Source organism: Vipera ursinii (assembly GCF_947247035.1).
Source record: "Vipera ursinii genome assembly, chromosome: Z".
Lineage (NCBI taxonomy): Eukaryota > Metazoa > Chordata > Lepidosauria > Squamata > Viperidae > Vipera > Vipera ursinii.
Window position 1 is genome coordinate 73,984,799 of NC_139517.1, and position 12,432 is coordinate 73,997,230.

The 12,432-nt window shown below is 33.2% G+C and overlaps 1 protein-coding gene across 8 annotated transcripts in view; it reads right to left on the reverse strand.

The window, feature by feature from the left end:
* MYRIP (myosin VIIA and Rab interacting protein) overlaps nt 1–12,432 on the reverse strand; it is an 81,444-nt gene that overhangs the window by 21,169 nt on the left and 47,843 nt on the right. For 4 of the 8 annotated variants that reach the window (XM_083379343.1, XM_083379340.1, XM_083379342.1 and 1 more), the window contains exons 5-10: nt 11,433–11,516; nt 10,371–10,468; nt 9,462–9,542; nt 6,454–6,606; nt 3,448–3,625; nt 517–1,154 (exon numbers count right to left, since the gene is read on the reverse strand). In XM_083379343.1, the coding sequence (XP_083235469.1) occupies nt 517–1,154; nt 3,448–3,625; nt 6,454–6,606; nt 9,462–9,542; nt 10,371–10,468; nt 11,433–11,516 (1,232 nt within the window). The remainder of the gene's footprint in view (nt 1–516; nt 1,155–3,447; nt 3,626–6,453; nt 6,607–9,461; nt 9,543–10,370; nt 10,469–11,432; nt 11,517–12,432) is intronic. The other 4 variants (XM_083379345.1, XM_083379341.1, XM_083379344.1 and 1 more) reach the window with 4 other exon arrangements.

Consider the following 12,432-nt stretch of genomic DNA (forward strand, 5'->3'; position numbering starts at 1 on the left):
ATGAAAAGCAACACAAAGACTAAAATGTGGCTGATTATTTTTTATAAATTGTGCAAATATAGCTCTAGTCATGCTATTTAGTCAGCTATTAAGTGCCCTTTTACTTCCATGTAATTTTGACTATCACACCCAGAAAAATATTCTTTCCCAAAGTTGGTTTCATAATGTAACAATACAATCTGGCTATGTGAACTTAGGACAGAATCACAACAAATAATTCCAGCAGAAAAACAGTTAACAGGAATCAGAAAAATCATGAGCATAAACACTGTCCTTGAAGCTTGTGTAACACATAGTACCAAGTCCTATTCAGTGACAAAGTGTCAGATCAAATCAGTTTATTCAATGCACAACTGTCATTAGCAATATACATATATTCATAGTTAATGGACCAATGATGGTTAGTAGAGCTTTCCGTGACTGACTTAGATCACTGTTGTTTATGAAATACAGCAAAGATTTTACCATCTGCCCCCTCCCTTTTTTGGCAGGTTGTGATCACCAAACTTTGATTACCTGATATGTACCCAAGTTCCTGGGTGGTTTTGTGCAATTTTTACTTTTGCATAAATCTTCAGAGAGAACACTGCTTTTTTCCCATGTCCTTGATGTCTTTTCAAAGTCATGATAGGTTTCTTCATTTTCACTACTATCTGAATAGTTTAAAATGGTAGCCTGTGGATTAAAATTCACATCCAATTCTTCATCCAATTCTTCTTTTTCCTCTCTGTATTTATTGTTACAAATTTCTTTATGTATTCCTGAGAGGTTAGATGCTATAGGCTCCCTTGGAGAATCGACAGGTGATATTTCTGAATCAGAGTATTCTGTCTCAGTGGTAAACCCCTTAGGTGACAGAGAAGTCATAGACTGGTATAATTCATTGCCACAACTCCATTCAACATTGTGCTGAGCTTCAACATAATTTGAAAGCTCCTGAGGCCTCTGCTGTAGCTTGTTCAAAGCCATATTCCAGTCGTCATTCTCTTCACTATCTGAACCCATCTCTTCATAAGCAGATACAACACTGGATTCTTCTTCCAAAACTTTGAACACTTGGCTCTTAGGTTTGGCAAGCATTCGAGGACAAGGCAAAATGGCATTTTGCAAGGCTACCCAATTTCCATCTGTACTTTGTAAAACAGGAGGAAAATCTAAGGAAACATAAGAAGAAACTCCAGTATCATTGTTATTGAATTTTATTGATCTAAACACATTGTTAACTAGCTGTATTTTTCAATTACTACAAAAAGCAAAATGTTGGTTGCTTTATATCACAAATTTCAAGCGAATAATCAAATTCATATGAATTTGTATCACACATATTAAGATAAAGTACTGTGAAGATTAATCAAAATTCAATCTGATAAATTTGAAATGGAGCTAGAGTCTTAATAAATATTTTAAAAGTTTATAAAATAATGGACATTTTGTTTTGCAACCCAAACATAGTATTGGATAGATGAAAAACATGATAAATACATTGATATTTATTAATATTAAGAGTTTTTTAAAATTCAAGAGTGGTTGCAATGTGTATTTTAGAAATCCATTTAAATCTAAATGGGACGTATGTTTCTATACATGGTTGCATTTTCCTTTCAACTAGTACTGTTAACCATGATACTAACAATTTGGCACTATATTCAATGCAATGATAGGAATACCTTACTGTTTTTTAATAATCCAGGCAGATTAAAAGCCAAAAATTATTTTTAGGAAAGGAGTCCATTTGTTGGATGGAACAAGATTCATGCTCTTGATCTACTTATTTTCAGATACATCATCTAGTATCCTTTCATTAGCAGAATTAATAGCTTAGAATATCACAAATACTGTAGAAGATTTATTTGAATATAAACTTAGTCATATGCAGATAAATCAGCTGACATTAATAAGACATCTATGTCCAACTATTCCATTTACTGCAATTGGTTTATATTATGCATAACAAAGAATTTTAGGGAGTAGGATGCTACACTTGATCTTAAATAAATGCAAAGAAGCAAAATTTTAAAATTCTTGAAAATTAAAGCTACAATGTCTATATATAAAATCTTAAGTAGGCTTCTATGGGCAGGCCTCAATTTATGACACATACCTCCCAAAAAAGATATCCATGACTCAGATTCAAAATTTGACACCTGCTCTATCCCCATGGTCACATGACTGTGACTGTGACATTTTGGGTGCTCAGAAACCACCCTGTATTTAGAGGTTTGCAGCACTCAATGATCATGTGACCACAATTTACAATGTCAGAAACTGGCATTTACTGTCTGGCAAAAAATGCCCATTGTGGACAAAGGGTTCGCTTAATGACCACAGCTTTCAATTAATGACTGTGGCATTTGTTTTATGATCACCATATGCATTTAATGACTGCCACATGCTATAAATGTCATAAAATTGGATTAGTCATTGGATAACCCACTAACAATCGGTGTGGTTTCTGACCTGTAATTCTGAGCTTAGTTTTAAGTCAAGGCCTACCTGTATGTACATTTAATTACACAGAGCTATTTTATTTTTGAATCAGTGAAAGTACTGATTCTCAACTATTTAGTATATTCCTGGAATTCAAAATACTTTTCTAAACAGCATCTAATTATAAATAAAATATATGTAACTACAATGGGTTTTTGAAAGCACTTTTTTCTAGAGTTTGAACAATCAGATGCCATTAGATGTATTGGGGTTTTAGCTTTCATAATATATTTAATATAACAGCCACAGTCTATTTATCCTCAAGAACAGTTGATTAATTTAAAGGCATTGAAAAATGCTTCAGAAGCTAATTGTTCATGCCAAACTTCTGAAATGTTTTTCCATTTTTTAAATAAATTATTACAGTTTAACTAGTTAAGTTTATACATGCATCAACTACTGCTGCCAGGTCATTTCACAAAACAGAACCATAAATTATTTTCTCAGGTTTTAGAGGTAAAAAGTACAGAAATAATAGCTGAACAATAAAAACAAAAGAAAATACAACTTCCTGCATCCAGGAAGAGGATTAACTCATCTAGAATCAGCTTTTGGTTTTAATATCTACAGGAGGACGAATTTATGCCAATGAATACTGCAGAGGATCTAAGTAATGAGGTCTTGCCAAAAGCAAATAAATAATTTAGTCTTGGGTCATGTGAGACTTGACTCTGGTAACAATAATACATTTTGGTGAAAAGAATGATCACAGCTTTACATTAGAATCAGGCCTTTTCATTTGCAAATTTCATGACAGGTTATAAATAACAACAAACTATTTGTTGTTAATGAGTTATTTAGCAGCTATTTTAAAAATAAAATGACAAAGCAGTGACCATTCTCAGTCTGCAGATTGTTGATCTGCCAAATTCCTTCTTCTTTCCTCCATTCTAAAAGACCATGAAAAATAGCTATTTCTTCCTTTACAGTGCCAAGAAATATCATACACATATTACAGGCCTTTATTTGGTTCGTTTAATTGGTCCACACTCTTCCAGCTGGGAAATGTAGATAGTCTGTGCTTTTGTTTTTTGTTTGGGCCTTTTGGTTCCTTCAAGGTAGATTCAGACATTGTAGATGTGAGAATTGGGTCTCGGGCTGTAGCTTCATTAGTCAGTGAAAATGCAGACTGGGATCTCTGTTAAAGAAAAAATATGTATAACTTTAGGAAATGCAAGCTTGGACAGGAGCCATTTTCTCCAGTTGCATCCAAAATGAAAAGCAAGACATATACATTAGCCTTGAAGAAAAACTAATGATATAGAGTAGACTGTTTTCTTAGCCTATTACAACAATCAGTGCCTGCTTTCCCCTTTCATATATCATTTTTTCCTGTTGAAATTGTGCTTTTAAATGATCACTAGGAAGGGAGACTGCATTTTTTAAATTGATTATGTGTTAACCTATTCTGAAAGCCTTTCTGATAATAGAATTGGATTTTTAAAAACTAGTTAAATAAATATTTGGAATACTAACAGCATAACATTCTAATATTACTTTAATGTATTGTTATTAATTATATATATTGTAATATACTAAGGAATCCACTCATGCATAGCCACAATAGTGCAATTATAAAATATCCACAATACAAACTTAAAACATCCCCAGTCATTTTATAATAACTAAAATTGTAAAAAAAAGTTTAAAACATTACAGTAGAAGTGCCCAAGAAAATATTACAACATAAATAACACAAAGAATATCTACTGCTGACCCACAAAGACACACCAGAAGAATAGAATCTTCACAAGCCTTCAGATTACCATAATACTAGAGCAAAATAGGGACGCGGTGGCTCAGTGGGTTAAGACGCTGAGCTTGTTGATCAGAAGGTCGGCAGTTTGGCGGGTCGAATCCCGAGTGCCGCGTAACAGAGTGAGCGCCTGTTACTCGTCCCAGCTTCTGCCCACCTAGCAGTTCGAAAGCACGTAAAAATGCAAGTAGAAAAATAGGGACCACTCCGGTGGGAAGGTAACAGCGTTCCGTGCGCCTTTGGCGTCTAGTCATGCCGGCCACATGACCACGGAGACGTCCTCAGACAAACGCTGGCTCTTCGGCTATGAAACGGAGATGAGCACCGGCCCCTAGAGTCGGAAACGACTAGCACGCATGTGCGGGGGAACCTTTACCTTTACCTTAGAGCATAAAGCTGGAGCTGCTAAGAGAAACATTATTTCCTGGAACCAGTTTCATCAATTTTTTTAGCATTTATTATAAACACAAAGTCATTGGATTGGATCCTTTTTTTGTAAATTATATTATCATAATAGTTATCTTTTTGTTCCTAAAGTTTTAACTCAACTTGGAAACTACCTGTATAAATTACTGTAAAAACTCTTTACGTGCAATATCCTTTTCCTTATTATTATTTTCTGCATATCTGCCATTGATTAAAAATTTGAAAATGATGGATTCTATCACCAAATGGAATAAATATACATCTCCAGTTCATCGGAAATAATGATTTCATTCAATCCTTTATTAATCAAATCTAATTTGGAGTATGCTGTCCAGTTTAAAAGAACAATAACAAATTAGAATAACTATATAAGAAGACTACCAGGATAATTTTTTTTAATCCCATTTATATCCCGCCCTTCTCCGAAGACTCAGGGCGGCTTATGAAGGATGCATTCATTGCAAATGCACTGTAAAATATTTAACTTATCTTAAAGGAAAGGAATGGATTGTTTATATGTTCAGCAAACATTTTTTTTAAAATCTGCCAGTCTAAATAAAAAGCTACAGTTTTATTTATCCATAAATTCTTCTGTAAAAATCTTCCTTGTATTATATTGTTGGTAAGAATCCTTCCTTTATATTGTTGGTGCCAGTGACAAAATAAATCAGCAGATGGCAGCAGAACAAAATTATAATTCCTACTCATTTGTATGTTACCTATAATCTTATGGCCAAACATGACAGAGTAAATTTAAAAATAAGAACATGAGAAAAAAAATAAGATGGTTTGGCACATAGCAAACAGAATAAAGCAAACCCAAAAATTTAAAGTCAGCATTCTGCACAGTCCATTAAGGAATGCAAATACAAAGAAGATCAGGAATTTGGAGTGTTGTTCTAAAAGCTTTATATTCAGGTCCATCATCCATCCAAATTTTGGATACTTATGTGACTGTGAAGACAGAATCCACACAGCTGCAAAGATTTCTTAGAAGAAGACTACAAAAAGCATTTGAAACAGGTATTTTCTAAGGTATCTTTTGCAATGTTAAAGCAGCTACTTCTTCTGGAAGCATCACATAATTCCTTCAAAGCCTGTTCCTGGCAGTCTGCATATCAAGCACAGGCAGTATTTTTGCTGGAACTATACATGTTTATATACGGACAGACCATTGAGCCATCTTGCTTTCAATAACTTGTCCCTGCGTCTATATTTTCAAAAGTTCATTGCAAAGGAAATCTTTAACCCCTTCCCTGATGAAAAAGAACTGCTTTGAGCAATAGTGCATGTCTACCTTCCTAGTCAGGTGTGTGAGTTAGGCTGTTCTCTAATTTACTGTACTACAATCCAAACTATTTTTTATAGACGTGGGCATGTGTCAAAAATAATTCTGAGAAGGTATTTCAGAATTCATGTATACATAAGTGCAGTTGCATCATTCTTCAGGCTTTTACTGAATCCATAGACAAAACTGCTTTAAGGAATCTAATTAACTGACTCTTTAAAGGAAGCTATGGCTTTATTCCGGCTCACACAGCAATACTCAGGCTTCAAATACGAACTTTCAAATTGTCAACCTAGCATCCTAACCAAATGAGCCACCATGCTCCTTTAAGATATAGCTCATATCTTTTGTACTGTCAACAATTGAGTCCTACTTTAATGCTTCTTTTCTATATTTATATCATTCCAATGTATGTTTTCATACATTTTTATATGTCAGTGTTCGTTAAGTGAAAATGCTTAACAAAAATACTTAAGAGCCAAATTTAGTACCTTACCCATAATGCATATGACCTCTTATTACTTCTTTGAAAAGTCAGCATGTTCTGTTTTGGGGGAACAGCAGATGTCACACTTCTGTTGCGCATGAACTGTGGCCTTTCAAAGCCAGCTTCCACTTGCTCAGTTTTAACTGTCTGCTTCCTTACAATCTATAGAAAGTTGAACATGGAAATATATATATATATATATATATATATATATATATATATATATATATATATATATATACACATACACACACACACACACACACATATATGTAGGTCTTGGCGTATTTGGGTCTTTTCCCGTGTAAGATTGAGGGTGTCTTGGCGACGTTTTGGAGATTAACTGAACACTACAACAAGAGAATAATTATGGAATCCATCGAAATAGAGAAACACCCCCACAACATGAATAAATGTGATGATACCTCCCGCCTACCAGACATCTGGAAACTAGCCCTAGTCAAAAAACGAGTGCCAGCCACGAAAACTGACAACAGACCCATAACAACACAGGATGCCACCACCAATCATCCTCACCAGACTCAAACCCAAATCCACCCCATAGATGAAATACCACCACCATCCAGAAGCCAAACCAAAGCAACATCTCCAACTGCTGCACCTCCGACCCCCACACAAAGCAACATATATATATATATATATATATATATATATATATATATATATATATATATATATATATCTATATGCAAATTATTCAAATTGCTAATAAAGAATTTGGGAGGCTAAGATGATCATTTCGAACTATTTATTTATTTATTTATTTATTTATTAGTTTTTATAAACCGCCCTTCTCCCGAGGGACTCGGGGCGGTGTACAGAGGAAGGAAGGTATACAGATTGAACAATAAACCTCAGGAGGTTAAAACACTGCCTGATATATATAATCAGCCCGGGTTCGAATCTCAGATAAAGGGTATGACTAACTGATGAGAACATAAATAGTTCGAAATGATCATCTTAGCCTCCCAAATTCTTTATTAGCAATTTGAATAATTTGCACAAATAATGAGCTGTCATAAGTTGACTAGTTCCTGTGGATAAGCCCTGAGCCGGGCCAAAACAGGAATGAAAGAGTTAATTAGCAAGGTCCATTCAAAAAACCTTGACAAATACTTAAATATATATATATATATATATATATATATATATATATATATATATATATATATATATATATATATATATATATATGTTGTATATATATATATACACACATACATACATACATATATACACATACATATACATACACACACACACACATATATATATATACATATATACATACATATTTTATATACTAATAAATCATTATCAGTAATTTAGAATTGTTCCATTAAGATATGAAACATATATCTTAACATTGTCTTTTCATTTTTGCTCTAGCTCTTGAAAGCTTTTGATCACCACTATCTAAATATACATACAAAAAGTAAATTATAATGAATTGGATAGTAATTGTGATGTTTACAATGATAAATTACAATAATATATGGATTGTCATTTTCATGTATCTGAAATGTGGCATGTTAAATATAAAGAAAAGAGCTAAAGCACCAGTGGTTGTTGGTAAGCATGTAAGATAGTATTCATTAAAACAGATATGAAAGCATTTTATATAAGTCATAAACATATTAGTATTTTTGAAGGCATAAATAAGGGCATTTCAAATCAAATCTTTATTATGGTCATAGAGCAGCATTAAGTAGGGACATATAAGAAAAGGGCAGCTTGTTCTGCTTGGGCCAAATTCTCAATTCTTAGATTATTTTGTCTGATGTAAAAGTCATACCATATTTTAATCAGAGTATGGCAAACATGTATCATTTGTTATATATACAAATTTGTTTAAAATATAAATTATCATATGTTAAAAAGAGAAATATTCCAGTTTAAAATGTTGATAGATTTCTTTGAATTTTCTAATGCTTTGTTAAACCTGGTAAAGAGTTTGGATAATAATTTTAAATTAATGTCTGAAGAGAAATCAGGCAGTCAAACTGAATTCTGATAGAAACAAGAAAGAAAACCATGATTTGCGGTCAGAGCAAATTAGCTGTCAATAATGAATAGTTAAATTAGCTATACCAACATCAGAGGAAACAGCTTGTTTGTATCTCTTTCCATTTTATATAAAATTTAGAAGTTTTCAGAGAAGAGAGAGGGCACACATGCAGTTTGAAGAAGCTGCTTCAAATCAAACATAATTTATTGAAAATGAAACCATAAGTCCATCACTTTATGTAGTGCCATTGCAGAAGACTATTATATTTCAAGGCATTAGTAATATATTTTGATTTTCTCTTCGTATTAGGGTAAATCTAGAAGTTTATAGCTTATTCTGAACCTACTTATTTCTTTCATTCTTGCTAAACAAAAGGGTGGGGGTATTCTTCAAACAAGCTGCACTGCCTTAACAGAATTTTGACTTCCCTCCCAGAGTTATCTAGCCAAGGTGAGGTTCTGCAATCTTTTAATCAGGGAAGCAAGGCCATGAAGATTTTGTGCCAAATTTTACTAAAAGCTATGAAAATTGCTCATTAAGATTTACTTGAGTACTCAATTGCAAAGACTTGAGCACTCAATGCTGTGTACAAGGGCCTTGGATTATCTGCTACATGAAATGAGGCTCCCAGCAGCTGAAGAGAGATCACCTTGTTGGTACATTGCTGTCTACTTTACTTGTTACAGCTAAACAATAAAGTTTAAATTTTTCTTACCGTTTAGTGTTTTCATTGCTTATGGATTCTCAAAAAACACTTTTGGCAAAATACTTCATTAGAGTAAGAATATCAACTGAAAGCTGGAAATCCTTGCATAAATCAACACACTTTATTGTATATTAGAGTTCCCTACTGGGAAATGTGATTAAAAATATTGTGATCTTACAATCTGTAATAAATTATGTAAAATGCAAATTAATATTTAAAATATCTATATATTATTGTTCTTAATGATACATTCATCTAAACAATGTGACCCTTATGTTATACCTTCTGGAGAATGGTGGTAGCAAGCTCTTCTATCAGTTCTTCTTTATGATCTTCCAAGTAACAAGCTTCATGCTGTTTGTCCTCAAAAAGATAAACATTCATTATAAATACACAGACATTTCCAATTGGTTTAACATACACTATAGAATAAATCCCATTTTGCAAAATTAAATCCATTACGCTCATAAACACAATGGATTTGCTTAATTGTTCTGTATTTGTGTGTGTGTATGTGTGTGTATGTGTGTATCAGCCTGAAGCATGTCCAGGACTTGCCCACCTCTCTATGGTGACAGGAGATGATAGGGTATGCATGTGTATATACAGAGAACATTGGAACATGGCAATCTTTTGGTTTGTTTTTCGAGAATACATTATTTTGGAAGACTCTGCTTATGGTTCCATTTGGGCATTATAACAAAGCGGTCAGACCTAGGAGCCCCTGATGGTAATGTACTAATAACTAAACATTCTCCCAAGGAAATTCCAGCTGGTCTTCCTGATGTCTTCTTTTAATGATAATTGAACAGAAATCTGTTCAACCAAATATTTCTGCAGTAGCAATTATTTTTAAAAAATAAATTTTAGTTTTGGTATTTGTATGTTTATTGTCTTATAGAATGGGGAATATGTTGCCTATTTTTACTTGTGGCTATTTTGGAGAAAGAATATAGAAAATTAAATATTGCTGCTGTGATATTAAAAAAGAGGAGGGAAATGGCATATGAATGAATAATTGAAATGATAAAATGTAAAATAACTAAAAATGAAAAAGAATACAATGAAATAATGGAATAGAATAAACTATAATAATATTGGCTCGTAAATTTACTGCCAATGCTATTTGAGCAAGAAATACACACTACCAGAAAGAATACTTTTTTATTAAATAGAAAAAAAAATTCTTACCAAGCTGTCACTGTATGCCTCTGCCTTGGAAATAGCTTCTTCTATTACTTCTTCTGCAACATGCAAGGCTACAGCAACAGTGCTTAACATGCTATATCCTAGGCAAGGAAGTTAAAAAGTACTCATGATATTTATACAAGGGAAAAAATAATTGAGATAGAAATGAAGCCCACAACTGCTTTCCCCCCAAAAAGGGTTTCCCCCATCAATAATTCACTGCTGCAAATCAGGTAAAGGTTTCTCCTTTTAGTATTATACAATATTTCTTCTAGCCAGTGAATATCAACTGTCTCACTAGGTCAGACATCAATAGAAACTCCTGGGAAATGTGGTTATAGGAGTAAAAAGTCTGTTCTAACGATTTACTCAAAAACAGCATAGGAAAACTCTCCCTTTTTCCTCTGGACTTCCCATTATCTATTGTCCCCCTATCATTTGCATACTCTCTTTGATTTGGGAACGATCTATCTGCCTGAAGTTCCCCAGCTGAGTGACCTTGAGGTGTTGGGTCTGTCTCAGGTTTCCAGTAGGCACACTTGCACTCTAAATTTCCTTTGCAAACCTTCCTTACATTCCAATGGATTCCCTCACTCTTCCCATTACAGTTGTCCTGTTGTAAGCAGGGCTGTGTAGTTAGAAAATATTTTTATTTTTAACACAAACAAATGTAGAAACCCTTTTAGTTATAATTAGATTACAAAACAATGTGTGCAAATATATCACTATTAAAAAAACAATTATATTAGAAATGCAATAAATTAAATTTTATCCATCGAAAATGTTTTAACGTTCATTCAAAAATGTTGAAAACTACACATAGCACTTGCAACGTAAGTCATTCATTCTAGAGGGTATACAAATCAATTTTTATTCAGCATACAAAACTTACTATATTTTCATAGGAAAAAAGTGAGATATGGTGAAAAGAAAAAATATTTACAATAATATAAACAGGTTTTAAGTTATTGTCACTAATGACATAAATTTATGCCAGGTTATTTCACTGCAATTCAAATATTTTATTTACAGTTAAAAATAACAGTAAAATTTAAGGATTATTACCTTCTGTCTGTTTGTAGAAAACAGAATCACTGTCACATTTGCTTTCTTCACTTACTGTGGTTCCTTCATAAAAATGTCCTGCTTCTGGAAAAGAAAAACAATACTTTCCAATGTCATGAATATATAGCATCTAGATAGAAGGTTCTCTTTAGAATTGGCCAGTAATTTCCAGACCCCCATTCCACGTGTCGCATTTTACCTCCTACAATTCCCAGCTAATATGATTATCTGGCAATTCTGGAAAATGAATGCTAATACACACAGAAAACATTTGTTTGGGAATGTCTGCTGTAATTCCATTATCATGTGAAGGGACATCATTATACCCACCTTCAAGAAAAAGGTATAAATTCCTATAATTTTTTTCAGGAAATTAGCTATGAATAAAGACAAATCTAAACATTGGGTCCATTACATGATTTAAATATTGTTGACTGAAGTAAAAGATAGAATCTGAAGTTAAGAAAAAAGTATTGCACAAAAATACTAGACATAATGAATTTTAAAGGACATGGTTTCATGTAAAGAGATGTTTAATTACTCTTCCACTCAGATGGAAGGAGTAGACGATATCATCATCTTGCTCTGAGAAGAATTAAAAATGAAGCACATCAGCAGTTGGCACTAATAAAATGAAAAGAACTGTTCATGTAAATTTATGTAAGAGAAGCTCTCTCAGACCATTCAAGTTACAATGGCATTGAAAAAAATGATTTTCACATGACCATTCCAGCATCCTCATGATCATGTGATCAAAATTCAGATACTTAGCAGCTGATTCACATTTATGATAGTTGCAGTGTCTGGTGGTCATGTGATCAGCTTTGGGGGTTAACCAATGTCTCACTTAGTAACATAAATTTTGGACTCAATTGTGGGCGTAAGTTGAGGACTATCTGTATCTTGCAGTTCCAGTGCAAAATTTATTTGCATGATGACACAAAATGACAACCTATTCATATACAATGCTTGACTCTCTTTTTTTCCCTGAGATACAATA